At 52.4% G+C, this 22,401-nt stretch overlaps 1 protein-coding gene and 1 long non-coding RNA gene across 2 annotated transcripts; one reads left to right on the top strand and one right to left on the bottom strand.

Moving 5' to 3' along the window:
- Window positions 1-4,976: 4,976 nt before the first annotated feature.
- LOC123629783 (zinc finger and BTB domain-containing protein 47-like) lies at window positions 4,977-7,964 on the bottom strand. The gene is given in 8 exon segments (XM_045539172.1): window positions 4,977-5,310; window positions 5,312-5,344; window positions 5,346-5,470; window positions 5,472-6,892; window positions 6,895-7,053; window positions 7,056-7,373; window positions 7,376-7,442; window positions 7,752-7,964. Coding segments are annotated over 8 exon segments (2,670 nt in total).
- An 11,779-nt stretch (window positions 7,965-19,743) lies between these two features.
- LOC123629803 lies at window positions 19,744-20,228 on the top strand. The gene is made up of 3 exons (XR_006732275.1): window positions 19,744-19,813; window positions 19,964-20,038; window positions 20,159-20,228. It is a non-coding gene; the product is annotated as an uncharacterized LOC123629803 (long non-coding RNA).
- Window positions 20,229-22,401: the final 2,173 nt, after the last annotated feature.

Raw genomic sequence — 22,401 nt, forward strand, 5'->3', positions numbered from 1 at the left:
TAACATTACTGACACAAAGGTGGTGGCCCATAAACGGTGGCACAGGCAACAGTGGTGACGCTGCTGCTGCTGCTGGTCCGATATTGACATGCCGTTCCTGAATGACGTGCTGGGGAAAGCAGGCGCCGCGAACCAGGGCGCGCACACAAGGAGCACCAGATAAAGGGGCAGGAGCAAGGTGGGAGGGTGAAGCACACAAGGTGTTTGGGATTATTCATCTGTGTTTTCAGTGACTATTTTATGAATCCCACGTGTGTGCCAGGAACTTTGCAAGGCGTGGAGAATATAGTTCAGACAGACAGAGCCTCCCTTCTCTCAGGGAGCTCGGCCCAGGCCTGGTCTCACCGCCAACAAGGACGGTGCAAGCGTAGCCTGGAGCTGCCATAAAGTTTGCACGAAGGGAAGTGACTGGGAAACAGCAGTGTTAAGAAAGTCGGGCTCCAGATGATGGGGATGGGAGGGAATTCCTGAATGTAGAGAACCCATTTTCTGCAGATAAGAAGTGGGAATGTGGGTCCTAATAGTAATAGTCAAATAATAATAATGATGATGACAAAACAACTCAAGCTTTTGTCTCAGCCCTTACCAGTGAAATAGTTGGAAACCCACCCTCGGGTCCCACCCCCATGGCCTTTGGAGTCGTCAGGTTCCAGATCCCCAGGAACCTTCACCTCTTCCACCGCTGGAGGCCGCTCTCTCTGGCTGGATGTGCGACGCCCCTGCCTGGCTGCCTTTGCCATCACCTCCAGGCTTCCTCTTCCTGCTCCCCCCAGGCAAGGTCTTGACTCCTCCTCTGCTCTCCAGAGGGGGCTGCATTTACTTGTTTCTTATTTGCTTATTTTCTTTAACGTTTACTCCTTCAGTAGACAATGCACTCTGTAGTTGAAAGATCAAAGCTATCAAAGAAGACCCAATGAATAGGGCTCCTGCTATTCCAGCCCCCCCGTCATGATGCCTCCCAGAGGTGACCGATGTTTCTCGATTCCTGTGTATCTTCCCAGAGATAGTCTCTGTATATTAAGGCATATATACTTTTCGTCATTTTTTTTTTTTTTGGAAAAAAATTCTAGTACATCGTAGATACCATTGTACTTTGCTTTTTTCATCTATTTGAAAATATCTCTTGGAGATCATTTCCTATCATGAGGAACCTCCTCCTTGTTTCTGCGACTGTATGGTATCCACGGTATCCCTGGTTGTGATTTAACTAATTGGTCTCCAATTAGTGGTCATGTAGATCCTTTCCAAATTTTTCCCATTATAACATACATATAAAATGTATAACATCCACATGAGTATAGCTGCAGGTTAAATTCCTACAAGTAAGAATTGTTGGCTACAAGGATGTGAGCTTTGAGAGTTTGATGGACACGTGACTGCCTTCCACTGAAGTACTAATTGACATGTCCACCAACAATGTGTTAATGTAATTGTACATTTTGTCACACTCTTCCCACCATAAGAATCAATTTTTTGTCATTTGCAATCCTGTAGGTAAAAAAAACAAAAGGTATCCCATTGAAATTTTAATCTTCATTCCTCGTGTTATAAGTGGATTTCAACATCCTTCTGTATGTTTAAAATCTATTTTCATATTCTTTTGGAGGAATTTTGCTCCCCCCGTATCCATTTCTCTTTTTTTATTGGGTTACATTATTTTTTCCTTTTTATTTACAAGGAGCACTTTATATATTAGGCCAGATTAGCTCTTTGTTAGTGATGTGAGTTGCAAATGTATTTTTTCATTTGTCATTTAGTTTTACTTGCGTTGGTTTGCTTCAGGGACTTTAAGAAATTTGTATACTGTTGAATGAATCAATCTTTTCCTTTATGGTGTCTGTTGTGTTTCATAGTTAAAAAGATATTCTTTATACCAGGATTATTATTGTTGTTATTTTTGAGACAGTTTCTCACTCTGTTGTCTGGGCTAGAGTGCAGGGGCGTATCATAGCTCACTGCAGCCCCAAACACAGGGATCCTCCTGCCTCAGGCTCCTGAGTAGCTGGGACTACAGGAGTGCAACATCACACCTGGCTAAGTTTTTTTTTTTTTTTTTTAATTTTGTAGAGATGGGGTCTCAGTATGTTGCTCAGGCTGGTCTTGAACTCCTGGCCTCAAGCCATCCTAACACCTTGGCCTCCCAAAGTGCTAGGATTACAGGTGTGAGCCATTGCACCCAGCCAATACTAAGATTATTAAAAATTTTTCCCATAAAGTCTTTTAACACTTTCATAATTTAATTTTTTATATTAAAAATTTAAATCCATATTAAATTTATCCTGGTATAAGATGTGAAGTGTGAATTCATCTTCTGTTTTTTTGTTTCCTTTTTCCATCTGCTTTTCAATATTGCCTAGTGAGGTGTGAATTCAAATTCATGTTTTCCTCCAGATGGTTATCCAGTTATTTCAGAAGCATCTTTTCTGCACTAATTTGAAGTGCTGTCCTTTTCATATACTACATTTTCATTTATGTGTGGATTTATTTATGGATTTTATATTCTGTCCCATTTATCTATTTATCAGTATCCTACTATTTCAGTGATTAATTGTAAAATGTCAATATTTGGCTGGGCTGACCCATTATTACTTTTTTTTTCCCAGAAATTTTTTGACTATTTTGCTTGTTTATTTCTACATATGATTTTTAGGATCAGCTTATCTACTTAAAACACCTCATTATTTTATTGGGATTTTTTAATTTATGAGCTATTTATAGAGTAAAGGAAAAATGGCATTTATGATGTTTCCATTCCAAGAATATGCTATGCCTTATTATTTGCTCAGGACATTTATTATGTGTCCAATAGTATTAATAACATTTTAAAGTTTTTATTTCATATAGATCTTACCTATTTCTTGTTATTTCCAAGTAGATTTTCTTTTTGCTATTGTAAATTCCTGTTTAGTATATTTTCTAACTGGTTGTAATTTGTATTTATTGAAGGATATTGAGCTAATCATTTCTGCATGTTAATTTTGAATTTTCTTGTTTGTGAAACAGGCAAACTAAATGAGGGTTTTAAATCATTAGAAATTAATTTGTTCCCTCTTCTTTTTAATATTTATTCATACAGTAAATTCTTTCTTTATTACTGGTCAATTCAGGTTTTCTTGTGCAGTAGCTAATGTTGAGTATCCTTTACTTTGACAGAACTTATTAACAGATTTGTCATGGATATCCCTCTATGTGTATAGTATATTAGGAGTTTTTTGTTATTTATGTTGATGCCACCATTTTGTGTTAAATCAACAAAAAATTTAAATATTTTTCCAATGAATCGTGATTGATTCCTCTTCACCAATTGAATTATCACCCAACACAAGAGCCTATTCATCATAACTCATTACTTCTACTATTGATCTATTTTTTTCCTGTTTAATGAATTATTGCTTTTGGTATGATCTGAAATTTGTTTTGGTTACAATTTCCTTCTTGATGTTAGAACAATTTTTATCAATTTCTTTGCTTCTATTTGTCACTTTTGTTTCATATGCCATTAATTTTATATGTGGATTTCCTCTAAGCTTTTTAATAAATTTAAAGATGAGAAAATAAAGTCCTTTTTATATATGCCCAAATCAGGAATATATAATTATGTTCCAAAACATCTTTCAATTATAGTGATAATGGCATATTTAAGCTTTTTTTTTTTTCAGAATAAAGTGCTTCATTTATTGATGATTAAAATGTCCCCAGCCCCCTGCCCCAGGGCCATGGGCCTCACAAGGAGGTCAGAAGGGTTCAGCGCCCCCAACTATGCCCCTTGGGCCCAGGCCTCTTCCCACCCCGGCCACACTGGGAAGGTGGTAGCGTGGGGGAGTAGTGGGAGTTTAAGGTGCAAAAAGTATAACAAACAAAACTGTATAAACACAAGAGGAAAGAGCTTAACTAGGAAACATGTAGTTTACGGAACCTTCCACTCCATCTTAAAAGCAGGAATGAAGACATTAAATGACAACAAAATAGGATTTCCTATTAGTGCAGGCCTCATGAGGGCAAGCACCGGGCACAGGCTGGGGTCCCCTGTCCCCGGGGGTTTCTCTCACCAGCAGTGCTGTGAGCGGCCCACCCACCTGTGCAGAGGCCCGGGAGGAGCCAGGATGCTGGAGCCGGCCAGGGACAGGCTGTGGCTGCCCTAGTGCCGCCACAGGGGAGCAGAGACGGACACAGACACACACGTCTCCTTCTGGTGTGAAAGGGCCAGGGTAGCTGGTGAGGGGCAGAGGTGCTCTGTGAGCGGCAGCCCTGCCCCCTGTCCCACCGAGAGCACCTTGAAACCCCAAAACACTTGTCCAAGTGGTCCTCCTTGGACCCTGCCCCTGGGGTCTAGCCTGTCTGCAGGGGTTCCTTGACTCCAGCCCCTGGGAGCTGGTGCTGAGGGAGGCACCTGTCTGCCCACCTAGGGCCTGGCCCACAGCACCAAGGCCTAGCAGCTTCGGGGGACATCGCCGGGACTCAAGACCCACGGTGCAGCCTGGTGCAGGTTGGGGGCCCCCGGGCCTGCCGGCAGGGATGTGAGTGGGGAAAGCAAGCCCCTGGGGTCCAGCCCCTGCCTCCCCCACACTACTTGGTGCAGAGCCCGGACTGCAGTTCCCGCTGCTCAACGCTCCCCACCCGCACCCGCCAGTGTCCAGTCTCAAGCCCTGGCGGGGTGTCCACAGCCCTCAGACTGGGTCCACAACTCTTCTACGGGGCGGCACCCCAACTTCTCCCCAAACCCTGCAAGAAGAAGGAGCAAATTAGGGGCACGAGCACGTGGGGCTAAACCGCTGAGGCCGCTCCAGGCTGGGCCTGACCAACCCTCTCCGGCTCCGGCCTCAGCAGCGTGACCGGCCACTACACCTGCCCCGGGCCCCTCCGTCCCCGCCGGACCTGCCGCCTCCAGCACCCCCCTCGCCTGGAGGGGTGCTGCAAACAGTTTCCTCTCTTTTCTTTTTCCTTCACTTCCAAAAAAAACCCAAAAAGTAAAGGCTTCAGGGAGCCGCAGAAGGGGGGCACTTGCGAGGGAGGCGTCCTCCACCGGCTCTGGGGGCTGCCGGCCCGCGCCCCCCGGGTCGGGGTCTCAGGCGGAGCACATCCAGCCACCTCTGGAGGAGGGGGCGGCGGCCCAGGCCCGAGCTGCTGCCCCCCAGCAAGGGGGGAGGGCAGCGGGGTCCCCCCCGGAGCGGGCCCTGGGCTCCAGGTCGCAGCAGGTGTAGCTCGGCAGCTAGTTGGTGGCGTTCATGCCCCGCCAGTGCCGGCAGCGGTGGGGACGAGGGGCGGCGGGGCGGCGGGGTCTGGGGGAGCCCGGGGAGCAGGGGCAGCGCGGGCCTGAGGCTGGGCGGGGGGCAGGCCCGGGGCGGGGCGGGCGGTCGCCGGCCCGCGGGCGGCTGACAAGGAAGCATTTCTCCTTGTGGGCCTCGAGCACGTCGGGGCAGCGGCAGCGCGGGCCGCACACGTCGCAAGGCTCCGGCTTCTCCCCGTGTGCGGCGCCGGCGCCGCTTCACGCTGGGCGGGCTGGGGAAGCTCCTGCCGCAGATGTCGCAGATGTCCGGCCTCTCCCCTGTGTGGGTCTTCGTGTGCTCATCAAAGCACTGCTTCATGTTGAAGTCCTGGCCACACCACTGGCACAGGAGCTGCTTGTGGCCAGTGTGGATGCTCATGTGTGACGGCAGCTGGTACCTGTACTGGAAACGCTCGTTGCAGTTGTCACATCTGAATGGCTTCTCCCCGGAGCGCTGCAGTGAGTGCACCTCGAGGGACATGCTGCGCTTGAAGGACTTCCCGCAGGCTTCACAGGTGGAGGGCATGTCCTTGGTGTGGGCAACCATGTGCGAAACATGGGCCATGGTATAGAACTCACAGATCTCACATGAGAGCTTCTTCTCTGCGTACCCATGCACAATCTTCTTGTGCTCATGGAGGGACCAGAGCTTCTTGAAAGCTTTGCCACACGTCACACACTGGATGTTGCGCTCGCAGTCCGTCTGCCGCTGCAGCAGCCGCTCACTCTCTAGCAGGAAGCGCTTGCCGCACTGGTCACAGATCTGCATGTGGCTGTGGGTCACATTCATGTGTTTCTCCAGGTACCAGCGGTTGTTGAAATCTCGTGGGCACTTCTGGCACGGGTGGTGCTGCTTCTCCTCCAGCCTCACGTTGGCCCCCCGCCCATCAGTGGCTGGAGGCCCTCGGGCTGGTGCAGAGGCCACTCTGGGAGACAGCTTGGGTCGCTTCCCACTACATGGCCCAGCCTCCTCAGGCTCAGAGGTGCCTTGGCGCCAGGCATTCTCCCGGGACCGCGTGGCCATGCGACTGTGGGGAGGGGGGTCAGCACGGCTGCCCCGGCGCCCTGGTGGCCCCTGCATGCTGCCAGCTTCCCCCTCCTCTGCTTCCTCCTCCTCAGAGCTCTCTTGATCCTGCTCACTGGGCCCTTCCTCCTCCTCCTCTTCTTCCTCTTCCTCCTGCTCACTGTGCCCTTCCTCTTCCTCCTCTTCCTCTTCTCCCTCACTGCCACTTTCTTGATCCTCCTCCTCCTCTCCTCCACTGCCACCATCCTCCTCTTCCTCATCCTCTTCTTCCTCCTCCTCCTCCTCCTCTGAGTGTCTCTGCAGTACATCCTCCCGGCCCAGCATCATGGTGGCCGGCTCCTCCCAGGGCCTGGCTTCCCCTCGGCCAGTGGACACGTGCAGTGTCTGGTTGTTGAGGTTCACCTCCACAATGATCTGGGGCTGCTCCTGGCGGCTGTAGGTGCCAGAACCCCCAAGCTCTTCCTCCAACTCCTCCCCACCCTCCAGCTTACACAAGCTGGCCGGGGGCCTGCCGGCCTCCTCGACAGCACCCTCCTTCTCCTCTTTGAAGAAGGGCTGGGCTGGCCCAATGGTGGCAGGCACTGTGCCGCCAGCGGTCCCTGCCCGTCCTCCACGCGCACTGAGTAGGGGTCAGGACCCTCGCGGGCACAGATCTTGGGCAGGCCTGGGGTGTCCGCCTCCTGCTTGATGTCACAGTAGTAGGGTGGCACAGCTGGGGTGCAGCTGGCAGCCGGCTGGGCCAGGGCCACAGTGCCGGGACCCGTGGGCCTAGGGAGCGGGCGTCCAGCAGTTCCTGGCGGGACGCGGCGATGCCGGCCATCTGCAGCAAGGAGGCGGCACTGAGCACCTCGTGGGCGCTGGCTGCGTTGACCAGCAGCTCCGGCGTGTAGATGAAGCTGAGGATCTGCTGCAGGCCACCAGGCGCCAGCGCCTCCAGGGACAGCTCCACACGCCGCAGCTGCTCGTTCTGGGTGAAGAGCGAGTGGAAGAACCGGCTGTGGGCAGCGCGCGCGCCCGTGTGCGCCGGGAAGACGCTGCGCTGGGGCACCCGCACCAGGCCCACGTCGCAGGGGTCGGGCTGGAGAGGCGCTGCTGGGTCAGGCGGCCCGTCAAGCAGGCGAAGTGCGGCGCCCCGTCCTCCGCCAGCGAGAACTCAGCGCCGGTGAGTCAGTGTCCTCCCAGCCAGCAGCGTGGCGCGTGGCGCTGGGGGCTCGCTGCCCCCACGGCCCCGGGGGCGAGTCCAGCGCCGAGCAGCTCTTAGGCTTTAATAAGTTTTGAATAAGCGTTTTGCTTTTTGTTTGTGTCCAAGTTTCTCGTGCCTGTCTCTGAAAACACATTTTAGAGCCATGTTAAAATGTTGGTTGGTCACCTTGCAGGGCTTGAATGGCACATCCCTGGGACCCTGACGGGAGGTGGGGACTCATCCGGTTTGAGTTTAGTGGGTCACAGTCACTTCCTCACGCTCAGCTCCTGGTGGCCGTCCGGGTCTGGGACGCCTCCCGGGAATGTCTCGCTGCGCGTCTCCGCTGCTGACCGCGGGTGCAGGAACCGGTCCTGTGGCCCTGCCCAGCGCCACCAGGCAGGAGTTAAAGTCAGCGTGAGAGACTGTTCCGAACTGACGACAGCTGAGCTGTCTAATTTTCGCAATGTCTGATGACACAGGGCCACGCACATGCTGTCGCCGGAGCCCTTCGCGGGCCCCGGGGGACCGCAGGAGCGAGGCCGAGGCGCGGCCCCTCCAGCCAGGTCGCCCCGCTGCGGGCTGTGCCTGCGCAGCCCTCCGGCTTCTCCGGTTTCTCTTAGAAAATCCCCAAGTGCATCTCAGCTGGGTGACAATGAGAGCGTCCAGGCCTGCGGAACAGCGAAAGCTTCTAACTCCATTCAGGTCCCGCCAGCTCCAGCTTTTCCTGCCGGGGCCTCTGCAGGTAGGAGCCTGGGTCGGGGCTCTAGCCTAGTTCGCTCCAAGTAGAAATTTCATTTTGAATAATTTTCGGTTGATTTTCTTATTCTTTTTCAGGTCAACAACCATACGGTCTGGAAATACAGTTGGCCCTTGAACAACACGGGTTTGAACTGCACAGGCCCAGTTACGTGTGGTTTCTCCTCCGCCTCTGCCGCCCAAGACAGCCCGACCACCCTCCTCCTCCTCCGCCTCAGCCTGCTCAGCATGGAGACGACGGGGATGAAGACCTTCCTGAGGCTCCACTTCCACTTAATGGATAGTAAATATATTTTCTTTTCCTTATGATTTTCTTAATAACATTTTCTTTTCTCTAGCTTACTTTATTGTAAGCTAATAATACATATAACATATAAGATATGTGTTAATCAACTATGTTACTGATAAGGCTTCCAGCCAAGAGTAGGCTATCAGTAGTTAAGTTTTTGGGGAGTCAAATGTTATACGAGGTCAGTTCCCTCACTCAACCCCTGCCATGTTCAAGGGTCAACTTAATGTTAATTTTGTGCCTCCTTTGCTGCCTTTTTTTTTTTTTTTTTTTGGAGACAAGGTCTCGCTCTGTCCTCCAGGCTGGAGTGCAGTGGCATCATCATAGCTCATTGCAACCTCAAACTCCTGGGCTCAAGCGATCCTCCTGCCTCAGCCTCCCGAGTAACTAGGACTACAGATGTGTACCACCACAGCCAGCTAATTAAAATTTTTTTTTTTTTTGGTAAAGATGGGATGTCATTGTATTGCCCAGGCTGATCTCAAACTCCTGGCTTCAAGCAAGCTTCCTGCCTCGGCCTCCCGAAGTACTGAGATTACAGGTGTGAGCCACCATGCCCAGCCCTTTGCTGCTTTTATAGTTATTGTTTCCTTCTCTTGTGTAATTGTTTTGGCTAGTGTGCAGGAAAGAGTTAACACAGGCGATCTGAAATTGCTCTCCTTAGAAAGGCCTGCTTGCAAGCTTGGTCCTTGGCTGGCATCCGGGAACTTAGACTTTGGGAGGATCCCACATTAACTAACTGATGAGTGGCTCACAAATTGTACAAACAGTATGGTTTAGGCGGAGTACAAACTTCCCTTCTGGGATCTAGAATTTGGTTCTCTCCAGACAGAGGGTGCCCATGTGACCAGCCCCAATAAAAACCCTGGGCACTGAGCCTCTACGAGGTTTTCCTGGTCAGCAGCATTTCCCACTTATTGCTGGGAAAATCAGTATGTTCTGCATGGCTCCCCTGGGAGAGACCTTGAAGCTTGCTCCTGGTTCCCTCCGGAATTTTGCCCCGTGACTTTGTCCCTTTGCTGATTGTGCATAGCATCCTTTTGCTATAACAAATCTCAGCCATGGGTCCAGCTCTCTACTGAGTCTTGGGAGTCCCCCTAGAGAATTATCAAACCTGTGGGTGGTCTTGGGGGCCCTGACTCAGCTAGACACTCTATTTGTGGTGAAGCCACCTGTAAATGGCGAGAAACGGCCTCCTCCTGCCCATGTTAAGATCAGTTATTGGCTCACAAATGGTGTTCTCTGAAGGCCCCACCTCCCTGCTGTTCAGCTGAAGCACTCCCCAGAGCCGTCAACACCGCCTGGGGTCCTGTTAGAATGCAAAGCTCCTCTCCCCCTCTCAGAGTGTCAGGTCCGGCCTCCTGGTGGACTGTTGTCCTGCTTCTTTGGCTCCTTGCTTGGAAAATTCACAAGCAGGGCCGGTGCCACCAAGTGACCACAGACAGGAAGCAATTCCATGCAAACAGCTTTTATTGCAGAAAAGAAGGGAGCTATACAAAGTGAGAGCACATTCCAGAGAGGAACGGGTCGGTCTCCACGAGTGGGGAATGACGTTGAGGACTCCCAGGTGGTTTCCTTTGATTGGCCTGGTCCGGGGCAGGGCTTACGGGGACTGTGGGTGTCACCAGATGATTGACACATGTGATTTGACAGGTGTTCTTATAACAAAGTCGCAGCTCCGCAGCTGTGTGAGCCTCAGACCTCAAGTCCCTGCTCTTCGTGGTTGTCAGCTGCGCTTTCCTGCAGTCCCTTCCCCACTTCTCCATCCCCTCAGAACTGTCATCCTGGCCTCTATCAGCCACCTGCAGATTTGATCTCTGCCTAACAAGAGCTTCTGACCGAGGAGGTCTGAGGAGTTCACCAGCGCCCCAGGGATCCGGACTGCACGGTCCCAGACGCAGCCCAGCATCTGCCTTTATCTTTCCTTGGAGGTTTGTCCCAAAGGGTTTCTCTTCTATCCTTTCTCTCAACTTCCCTCGTCTAGTCCATACCTGGCAAAGTCCACTGGGGTGGGGTGATTCCCTGTGCCATCCACTCACGACCATCCCTCTGCACAGGTTCCTGCTCGCCACACTCTCCTGTCACACAGGTGTCCCCCAAAGCCAGTTCCATGCTCCGAGGGCTGAGAGCTGGTCTCGACTCTGTGAGGGCACCCGGGAGCCGCCCATCAGCAGCTCCAACTCAGGCCACTCACTTCCTCTTCCCTCTCAGGCGAGCCAGACCCTGCGGGGCCCAAATGTGTGGTTCTGGTGGACGCTGCTCACACCCTGCCCTGAGACCCGTGTCTCAGACACCTGCCCTGAGACACCCTGCCCTGAGACCCGTGTCTCAGACACCTGCCCTGAGACACCCAGCCCTGAGACCCGTGTCTCAGACACCTGCCCTGAGACATCCAGCCCTGAGACATCCAGCCCTGAGACAACCAGCCCTGAGACATCCAGCCCTGAGACCCGTGTCTCAGACACCTGCCCTGAGACATCCAGCCCTGAGACATCCAGCCCTGAGACCCGTGTGTCAGACACCTGCCCTGAGACCCGTGTCTCAGACACCTGCCCTGAGACATCCAGCCCTGAGACCCATGTCTCAGACACCTGCCCTGAGACCCGTGTCTCAGACACCTGCCCTGAGACATCCAGCCCTGAGACATCCAGCCCTGAGACCCGTGTCTCAGACACCTGCCCTGAGACATCCAGCCCTGAGACACCCAGCCCTGAGACACCCAGCCCTGAGACAACCAGCCCTGAGACATCCAGCCCTGAGACCCGTGTCTCAGACACCTGCCCTGAGACATCCAGCTAAGAAGCGTCAATTAATTCAGGGATCACGATGACTCGTGGAAAGTTGTTTTCAAGATTAAAGCCTTCCGCCTTGGGGGTTGATCCAAGGGTGTTGGAGCGTGGTGGGAAAGATGCTTCAACATCAAGGGAGACCGTAGGAAACCAGTACATGAATCTGAATGTGAAGTAACGAGACAGTGCTAATCGGGACCTTGGTGGACGAGGTCGCATTGGATGACTTTTTCAAACTGTGGGTCCATTTCTCATTTTCAGAACCAATAGATTCTCTTGTGTTTTTTTTTTTTTTTGACAGAGTCTCATTCTGTCACCTGGGCTAGAGTGCCATGGTGTCAGCTTAGCTCACAGCAACCTCAAACTCCAGGGCTTAAGTGATCCTCCTGCCTCAGCCTCCTGAGTGCCTGGGACTGCAGGTTCCAGCTAATTTTTTAATTTTTATTTTTGTAGAGATGGAGTCCTGCTGTGTTGCCCAGGCTGCTCTCGAACTCCTGGCCGCAAGTGATCCTCCCGCCTCAGCCCCTCAAAGAGCTGGGATTATAGGTGTGCGCCGCTGTGCTGGCCTCTTTCATCTTTTTCAAACACTTCCTGCCTCCTGCCCATCTAAATGAGGTTAGGACCAAGGGGCCTTCGGGGCTAAAGAGATCCGTGTTAAAACCATGTGTGTGACTTCATTGAACCCTCAGAATCCGGTCACCTCATGTAAAATGAAAATGGTACCAGCACCCGCACGATGTCGGCAGAAGAGTGACGTGCAGAGTCCCACGAGAAGCACTCGTCACAGGGTCTGGTAAATGGGGAGCTTCGAGACGTGGTCGCAGTCCTCCTCCGTTCCTGAGGTCCAGTGGGACCTGCCTGCCTCATGGGCTTCTTGACTTCTCTGGCCACACAGCAGCCGAGCCCTGCCGCGCTGAGGCGTGACATTCGGTCCTGGATTATTGTCCGTGCAGTGAGTGGATTAGATGTAGCTCCTGAGCTAGACTGCACACTGTGAGGACATAGCCTGTGTTTTCTTCTTCTTCCTTTTCTGTGCCCCTTGTTCTCAGAAATTCTCCTGGCTGGAGCTGAGGGGGACCTGGGGGATTTTCTTTGTCCACATCAAGTCCAGGTCCTCTAGCCCCAGGCTCCTCAGAGCCCCGCAGGCAGCCCCCATGAGATCTAGGGCCGGGGCTGCCCTCCTGCAGGGGTCCTGCCACCTGGCAGATGCCCAGGGCTGAATGTGCCCAGCAGGCCCGTGGCCTGGGCACCCAGCTGCTCCCTGAGGGCACTTAGTCTCCCCTCATCTTGCCGGGTGACAGGGGCCGGCCAGCATCTTGCTTTGCAGGCCTGTGGAGTCTCCATGGCAACACGCTGGGACAGGGTGCGAGGGGCTGTTTTAATGGAACAGGCGCGTTCTGTTTAGTGAGGGGCATTCGAGACCCAAGCTGAGGAGATTACACGAGCTGACTTCTTGACAATGTAATTATAGCTCATTTTCCTCACTCAACTAAAACCCCGTGGCCGGGCACCGGCCTGCTCTGGCCAGCGCGGGGGCAGCCGCCGCGGCCTGTCGTGTTGGGGCACCGGGCAGTGGCGGGTCTGCTTCCCTTAGAATGTTCCTGAGAAACTGTGCACAACTGGTTTTCATGAGCATTTGCCTTGGGCTGGCGTCACGGTGTCGGGAAGGCTGCACGGCCGACTGATCGTGGAGTGCCCGCCGGCGTCCGCGTTGAGGTTCCCAAGCAGTTACTTGTCTGTAAACTCCGGGGAAGTTGGGGTTCCTATCCGAGGCGACAAGCTATTCTAAGTGAATCCTTTGGGAAAGAGAAAAATCCTTTTGTAGTGAAGAATGATCTCCCCTAATCGACGCCTCTGGTGAATTGGGCTTCCCTTGCCGTAGGGGGTCTTGAGTGCACTGGGGTCAGCGGGGTCACGTGGCTCCAAGGGGCAGATGGGGGAGGGGGAAGGGGGGGAGCAGCACAGTGGGGGGGCAGGTGAATTGAGCACCTGCTGCTTCCTGTTCTCACGTGACCCACTTGGGAGTCCTGTGCGGTAGGTGTCACTACCCCCTTTCCCAAGTGAACAAAGTGAGGCCAGAAGAGGCCAAGTAGGAGTCTGAGGTGGCCCCGCTGGCAGGGGCTGGGCCAGGACTCGGTCTGAGGCCACTTCACCGCCGGCCTGGAAGGAGGCCCTGGGCGCTGCAGCCCTCTGCCCGGGAACAACCTTGAAGGCTCTGGAATTTCAGGCCGCTCTTACTTCTAGCTCTTTGAAGCCATTCTCAGAATCGAGTCCCCTTATCCTTCAAGAGAGGAGATGAGTTTTCTCTGGGTGAGTGTCCTGGGCTCATTCCACGGTGGCCCGGAGGACAATGGCTTAGTGTTTCCCTCCCAGCCCTCCGGGACGCCTGGGGCTGTGCCGAGTCTTCCTCGACCTTCTCCTCTTCAGACAACCAGACTACTTAGAGCAGCAAACAGCTCAGGTTTCCCATTTTAACCAGAAGCTGGGGTTAAAGTTTTTAATGACCAGAGTGGTCTTTTATTTTTATTTTTTCATTTTACAAATGCTTTAAATACAGTTATAAAAATAAGCTTTGATTTTACAAAAAAGCCAATACATTATTTCTTATTTTATTTTTTATTTCCTTCAGCTAGCCTAGAAAAAGCAATATATTAATATTAAAAGACGATGGGATGGGAAGCAAATTTCCGTGTTCCAAATGCTAACTCGACACAAGAGTTCCTTTAAATGGGGAACTACCTAAATGCATGTGATGTAGTTATGTTTCTAAAATTACAATTAAGTCTTTATTTAAATATTTTTAGATGCAATTTTATCTCATGCAAACTATTGCATAAAGTGTATGTGATATAAGTTTTAACCACAAATACAACCAGAGCCAGCCCAGATCTTCCTAAAGTACACTTCGGGTGCGACATTAACACCCTAAGGTGTTCGTGAGGCGTTCTTTGAAAGAAATGTTGTGTAACAAAAGCATTTGCCAAACACTGAGTGAAAGCTGAACACGTTATCTGAAACTGCAGGACTCCCTCTAAGATTTCAACATGCTAGTATATATTTATATTGGCTATCTATTGCTATAGAACATATTATCCCAAAAGCCAGTGGTTAGAAACAACAATAAACTGTGAGATGCCACTCACGGCATCTGCGGGTCAGGAATTTATGAGCGTCCTGCTTGGGTGACTTTGGCTCATGGTCTCCCCGGAGGCTGCAGTCAAGGTGTCAGCTGGTGACGCGTCATCCAAAGGCTGGACTGGAGCCGGGGATCTTCACTCGGCCCACAAGCTGGTGATTGGTGGAGCCCTCGGTTCCTCTCCCCGGACCCCTCTGTACAGGGCTGCTTCAGGGTCCTCCCGCTGTGGTGGCCAGCTTCCCCCAAGGGACAAGGCAGAAGCTGCAGGAGGCATCACCTCCCCCAGACTCTATTGGTCACCCCCACCAGCCCCGCAGCATTGTGGGAGGGCTCCACAAGCCCTTGAAGTCCCAGAGGCAAGATCTTTGGGGCATCATGATACCTTTCAACCTTGGTGTATGGTTTTCTCCAAACTTGCTTTACCTCAGATAGTCACAAAATCCTTTTGTCTTTCAAGGAATGCGTATCCTGGTGTGTGTTGATTCCCGCTGTTCTAGCCCAGGCTGCTCAGTCCGACCCCTGGCCCAGATGAGCTATTGTCCACCAGCCTGTGTGGTGCCAGGAGACTTCTTTGTATTTGGTGTGCGTGCATGTGGGCGTGTGTCCATACGCGTGTGGGCGTGTGTCCATACGCGTGTGCGCACATGAGTAGGTGCATCTGGGTGTGTGTGTACATGCATGGGTGCACCTGGGTGTGTGTGCATGCATGTGTGTGCACGTGGGTGGGTGCACGTGGGTGGGTGCACGGTGCTGGCCAGGAGCTCTGTGGGCAGAGCCTGAGCTGAAGGACTTCCTGGGTATTTAAACTGCACCCCCAGGGGCTCGTCCCTTGCTGCAGTGCTGAGTTCCCGCCCACGCTGGGGCCACTCCCTCCCTTGCTGCCACTGAGTTCCCAGATTCAGAGCTGGGGTTTCTCTCCACTTCTTGGTTTCTTCCTCACCTTCCTCCACTTTGTGCCTGGATCCCCCTTTCTCTTTCACATCAAAGCCATCTTCCTGGCTTTTCTTTCACAAAAAGCTATGGTGGTCAAATCAGAAAGAACTTCTAAAACAGGATTCTGAGCCGTTCACGACCGAATGTATCTCCCCCTTCTTTGCCGAGAGGAAGGCTCTCCCTGCAGACCCAGCCGCCTGGTCAGCACGTCCCAGGGAGGGTCACTCTCCCTCCCTGTCCAGCCAAGGACGGGCCAAATCTAAGGCAGGAAAAAAGAGACACAGGGACTTGAGATTTCATATCCCGTTACAGGCAGCGTTTGTCCTTCTATCCCAGACCTGCCTCTGCCTGCATCTAGCTCGGGCAGGAACGCAGCCTTCCTGACCATCGAGCTTCTCTGACGTGCTCTTGCCCTCATTCCAGGAAACCACGTCTTTCCTGCTTTGCTTTTGTGGCGGCCCTCCCTCCACCTCCTCGCCCCCTCTACACCGCAGTTGCCTCGCACGTCCTGCCATGGACTTGGCTCAGCCACGTGCCTGCTGCCCTTGTCCTAGCGACAGTGTGAGGTCCCTGAATGAGCATCCGAAGCCGTGGCCCTGGCTGGATGTGGGCAGGGGCTGCATCCTCAGGCAGCCAGGCAGAGGGTCTGGAAACACAGCACGCTGTTCTTGTTTCTCCGTGAACTCGTGTGGTGAACATGAGAAGGCTCATAGGCTGCTCAGTGTCCTGGTTGTCCAGTGCTGGGATGGGGAGGGACACACACCGCATCTGACGCGCCGTCAGGCGGGGTTAACGAGTTTCTCTCTCTCCCCCTCTCTCTGTCTTTACTTTTCCGTCCATGTCCTGGGCAAAGCTTACTTATTCGTAGAAGTCTTGTCCATTGTGTCATTTCCTTCCTTCTCTGAAGGGCAGATTTCCATCTGGGTATCTGGGAAGAAAGGAAAGGAAAATAGTTCTTGGACAGGGTGGTTCTGGAAATTAATAGCTCCCTCCTCTGTGTTGTCAATCTCCAGACTTAAAGGATACAACTTTTTTTTTTTACCACCCTGCACAATTGGTGATTAAACACCGGGGTTGTTATGACAGAGAAAAAAGGTTAGATTCTAATTTTGGCAGCAAGAATAAAGACTGACCTTGTCAATAAAATGTAGTCAGGGAGTTTAAACTCTTTTGCCAAAGGCCTGGTTTCCCAACTAGAGGGCCGTCCTCCGCCTCCTCCAGTGAAGTTGCTGATATTTTCCCTTGTTGATACATTGTCCTAAAATGCTGTGCAATTATTTTCCCCTTAATTGTCTCCTGGAACTACTTAGCACATTTCCTCTGAGTGAGGGATGGTGCAACCGAGGCACGGAAACACGACAGCGTGAACACCGTGCTCCCGAGGAGCTCTCCCCTCGCCCGCTGACGGCCCCCTCTTAAAGTAGCCTCCGTGGATCCAGGGGCAGTGGGGCTGAGACACAAGACCCTCACCAGCCTGTCGTGCCTCTAGAGCTCAGCCCGTAGGGGAAAAAGGACCCTCACCACTAGCCAGTCGCAGGCAGATTACAGAGCGTGGGTGAGGGCACGTGACTTTTTGGAAGCAAATACTCCTCTCTAGTGGCCGGGACTGGTTTGCTTCCAGATTCATGCAATGGCAGCCACCCAAGCCCCAGGTAGACGGTGGGATGGGGCTGTGTGGGGCGGAGTGGCCGTCTTCATTACCTGAGTCATCTTGGGCCAGGTAGACAAGTCTGCAGGCCACTTGTCCCCAAGCAAAGCTAAGTGAAGATAAATGTCTAAATCATCTTCACTTCCTTGCCAAAGCCACTGGGTGTCCAGGATGCAGCTGTAGCGGGATGTGTCAGGAATTTTATGCCTGTCTCTTTGTCTGGGCTAGATGTCCCTCTCTCTGGGATCCTACCCCCATCCCTGTCCTGACTGCTGTCAGCATTCGTCACTCTGTTACAGTCACCCGTCTGCCCTACAACACTATAACTGGCTTTACTGCAGGAACCGCGTGTGTGTGTGTGTGTGTTTCTGTAGCCTTAGTGTTTAAAATAGAGCCTGGCACCCAGTAGGGACCCAAAGTGTGTTTTCTGGGAGAATGAAATTGTCCTGCAGCAGAAAAGCAGCAGCAGGTGTCGCTGTCCCCGGTGAACTCAGGAGGGCTCGGCGGGATGCCTCCTGAAATGTGGAAAGACCCGGGCCCCTGAAGCAGACACGCAGCACTGGCAGGGCCAGTGGGGGCTGGAGGGAGGCTGGAGGGAGGGGAAGAGACAAGTGACTAGGGCGAGGGAGAAATCTCCAGTGCATTAGCACACTCTTTATTCTTGTCCAGTGAACATTTCTTGTTTCCTCTGGAGTCCCAGCTAGATCAGATGCTGGCAGTTGAGGAAGCGAATGATCATTGAGGGCGGGTGGAGACCTGTAGGAGCCTCGCTCAGAAGCAGACGTCGCTCCCTCCTGGCCGCCCATCCCACGGTCGTTGAAACAACCAAGAGCAGGAGGGTGGTGGATGGGTGAGTCGGAGGCCGCAGGGAAAACGGGCCCCTCCCAGACACACACAGGCCCACGGAGGCTGGAATCACTGCTGGGCAGACGCCACCTTTTCCATACCGGGCTTTTTTGCAGAGAAGGGCAACTGATAAGAAACCAGTTCATATTAGGCATTTAGTAAACAAAGGAAGGAAGATGATTTCTAGGTCTCAGCCGATTCAAGATGATCTCCAACAGCAGTGTGTAACAACACACTGTTTTTAGGAATGGAACTTCTGTTGTTTTGTTTTTTTTTTTGAGACAGAGTCTCACTGTGCTGCCCAGGCTAGAGTGAGTGCCGTGGTGTCAGCCTAGCTCACAGCAACCTCAAACTCCTGGGCTCAAGTGATCCTCCTGCCTCAGCCTCCTGAGCAGCTGGGACTACAGGCATGCGCCACCATGCCCGGCTAATGTTTTCTATGTATATATTTTAGTTGTCCAGATAATTTCTTTCTATTTTTAGCAGAGACGGGGTCTCACTGTTGCTCAGGCTGGTCTCAAACTCCTGACCTCGAGCCATCCACCCACCTCGGCCTCCCAGAGTGCTAGGATTACAGGCATGAGCCACTGCGCCCGGCCTAGGAATGGAATTTCTTAGTTGCACAAGATCTGGTATTGTATCCTAGCATATAAAACGATGCACTTGGGGTTCCCCACGTCTAACCCCGCAGCAGACAACCACCCATGAACTCAGCTCGGGACCCACTGCCTGCTCCTCCCCCTTGGCTCAGGCCCCTGGAGGTCACGTGAGCCACCGCGTAGCCCCCTAACACTGAAAGAAGATTCCACCTGGTCCTCCGTCCTACACGTAATCTACCAGGAGAGTGAACTGGAGACTGACACCTGGGAGGGCACCGAAAATCCCCCAGTGCTTTGGGCGCTTTCCTTGTTCAACACCAGTTGGTGGGTCCTTACGGTTCTCCGGCATCATTCCTCACAAGGTCTCGTTGACAGTCTCATCCTCCTGTGTGTCCCCGGCACTTAACGCTGGGAAAGGCCATGGTAAACCCCGAACTGCGGGGAAGCAGCCTTTTGTCCAGAGCAGTTACCTTTTAGCGCTGGTGTCTGAGCTGCAGGTGGCACGTGGAGGATTTGAGACTGAGGGACAGACAGGAAACCACCCAGAGAAGAGGCTTCTGTTTGGCCCAATCGGGTCCTGCGGGGGCCCCGGCGGGAGGGTGGACTGTCCCCTCTTGGCGCCCACCAGGTCTGCGAATCTCTGTCCACCCTGTGGGGGGCCAGCCGGGCCTTTCCTCTGGCAGAGGCGTCTCACAGCGGCAGGGGGACTTGGGGACATGCACACTCAGGGGAGCACAGACAGGGGAACTCTCAGGCCTGTCATCCTTCGCACAGGCACGAGACCACCAGGCGCGGGACTGTGACCCTGTTTGACAGTGCCATGTGCTTAAGGAGGGAGTTCTGTACTTTCACAGCTGCAGCAACGGAGAACTGAACAGTCTCTGCAGCCGGCCAGTCCGCAGACACCGCGGGAGACGAATCCCACCCGGGCTCGTCTGGACCAGCTTGGGACACACAGGAGGACAGAGACAGGTAACGAAGGCAATGGGCCTGGGCAAACCAGGGCCAGGCCACTGGCGGGGGCCAGCGGGGGTGGAAGTTAGTAACAGGCTCACAGCGCAGTGTTGTACATGCAGGGTTAAAGTTGACGCACAACTGCAGTTCTCCAGAATTATGTTTAACTTAATTGCTCAATAACCTGCCGATATTCTATACCTTAGTATGAATTCAATTCTGTTCACCCCACTATAGCGTTGCTTTGCAAAGTCACCAGTTCAAAGAAGTTCGTTCCCGTGTGTCGGGAGTGAGAGCAGCTGAGTCCTAAGAGCGCAGGGTCGGGAACCAGGTGTCCAGGGGACAACTCCTGAGCCTCTTGGGAGAGATGAGCCCAGAGAATGGTTCTAGGTATGAGAGCACTTTATTACAAGGTGACACTTTGGCGCTGTCGTCCCGCGGTATTCTCTGGAAATTTGCTAAACCACGTGGAGTGGGAGGGTGTTCTCTTGCCTAGATTCTGTCAGTCTCAACAGCTGCCTCCCCCCGTGTCACTTTCAGATTTCTTCTGGGCTTTGCACAGAGGGTGGAGGGGAAAGGGCCGGTCCTGACCTGCAAAGAGTGGAGACAGGAGAGGTGAGCCGGGAGGGGTGAGTGGTGACGAGGGAGAAGGGAGCCTGGGAGCGAGAGTGCTGCACTAGCTGGTGACAGGCAGAGGGTGGGAAGTGCGAGACTGCCACCTTTCTCCTTCCACAGAGACCCACGTTCCAGCTTCTGTGTCTACTGTCGTGGGTGCTCCAGCGTGGAGACGGGTCTGAGGCCAAGCATCTCACAGCACCGTTCTTCCTCCCTGGAGGTGGGGTTCATTCCGAGGGCTGTTTTGCATTGATGTCGTGTTGTGGGGGGAGTACAGTCTCCCATCTCTCTCCCTCTCCTCAATCCTCCCTGTTTCCTGAGACATAAAAAAATAGAAATTAGGGCAATTAATAACCATACAGGGGCCTCTGAGTGTTCAAGGGAAGGGAAGTTGCACGTCTCTCGCTTTTAGTCAAAAGCTACAAAGGATTAAATTTAGCAAGGAAGGCAAGTCTGAAGCCAAGACAGGTGACAGCTTGCTCCGAGGTCAGCTGTTGAGCCTAAGAATACTGAGTCATAGAAATGCCCCCTGTATTTCCGGAGACAAGATTTGATTTCAGAAGTCACATAAGGCTTTGCCTTAAAGAAAAAAGAAATGTGTTAGTTCAAAAGCTGCCTCGTCTCAGGAGGGCGTCTCCTTGGTCAGTAAAAGCTGCACTTCAAAGAGACAGCTGTAAACTGGGCCTATGGTTCTCACCTGTTTTGAAAGACAAGGCAGGCCTCTTCCTAGAGCCAGGGGTTGCCAGAGCTGGCAAGGACCCCCGGAGATGAGAGCTGATCAGAGAGATATGCTAATGCCCACGCCGGGCCCAGAAGGAGCCATGCGGTTAAAGTAATTAACACAAAGCACAGCTCATGTTGACTTCTGAGATCATCTCTGTCTCCAAGAACACAATCACGGAGCCAAGATGTCTCTGGTTTTTGCTAAAGTAATAGCCTTATCAGAAAACTTAGAAGTTTGCCCCAAGAAGATTTTACAACTCATTGTTCCCCTAGTTAGAGTTAGTTGAAGGATCTGTAGTAGCCTTTTAGAAGACTTTGACCCTAAAGCAAACTGCCAAGGGCAACGGGAGCTTGTATCTACCCTATATAACACCTGTGTGGATTTTCAGTTTTGGATATATTTTTGGCAGGAGGAAATATTCGCATCCGGATACCCTCCTTTATCTATTTTCATAAACCTTTACTTTATAAACTATATCTTTGGCTCTGTGTATTATTACTATTATTTCTGTTTCCTACTATTTTTTCATCCTTTGCGATGGCCCCTGCCTGAGAGACCTGATCGGAAGAGAAAACCTCCTTGCTGGGAGCGCAGCTGACTCCCCGCAAACTGGCGTGGTCGACTTAGAGACCGGATCCGAAGAAAGAGACAAAACCTCTTTGCGGGGAGCGTAGTTAACTCCCCGCAAACTGGCGTGGTCGACTTAGAGACCTGATCCGAAGAAAGAGACAAAACCTCTTTGCGGGGAGCGGGAGCGCAGCTAACTCCCCGCAGTCAGCCAAGCTGTGACTGCCAAGGAAAGTTCCTGAGGGAAATGAAAACTGCTGCTCCAGCGATCACACAAGTGATGAGACAGTGAAATAGTCTCGCTGACACGGAGAAAGTGTTAGCGGTGGGGACAGAAGATCCAACCGGCCACAGCGTTCCCTTAGGCCAAAGCCTAATCCAGAGCGAGGCCCTAACTCTCTTCAGTTCTGTGAAGGCTGAGAGAGGAGAGGAAGCTGCAGAAGGGAAGTCGGAAGCCAGCAGAGGTTGGTTCCCGAGGTTGAAGGAGAGAAGCCGTCTCCACAACATTAGTAAAACTCACGGGGAAGCAGCCGGTGCTGGTGCAGAAGCTGCGGCAAGTTGTCCAGACGATCTCGCCAAGGTAACTGCCGGCCACGCTCAACGCAGATTTTCAATGTGAATGAAACAGCCTCCTGTCGGGAGCAGGTGCCATCCAGGACTTTCACAGCTGGACGGGAGCAGTCAATGTCCGGCTTCAAAGCCTCACAGGTCAGGTGACTCTTCTGTCAGGGCCAATGCCGCTGGCGACTTTAAGCTGAAGACGGTGCCATTTGCCACTGTGAAAGCCGCAGGGCCCTAAGACTTAGGCCGACTCGGCTCTGCCTGTGCTCTGTCGGCGAAACAGCAGTGACAGCACATCTGTTTACAGCGTGTTTCAGTGAATATTGTAAGCCCAATGTTGAGATTTACTGCTCAGAAAAAGAGATTCCTTTCAAAATGTCACTGTTCATTGACAATGCAGCCAGTCAGCCGAGAGCCCTCATGGAGATGTACCAGGAAATTGATGTTGTTTTCATGCCAACACAACGTCCGCCCTGCAGCCGGTGGATCAAGGAGTAATTTCGACTTTCAA

This window comes from Lemur catta, unplaced genomic scaffold (assembly GCF_020740605.2).
Source record: "Lemur catta isolate mLemCat1 unplaced genomic scaffold, mLemCat1.pri scaffold_43_ctg1, whole genome shotgun sequence".
Classification (NCBI taxonomy): Eukaryota; Metazoa; Chordata; class Mammalia; order Primates; family Lemuridae; genus Lemur; species Lemur catta.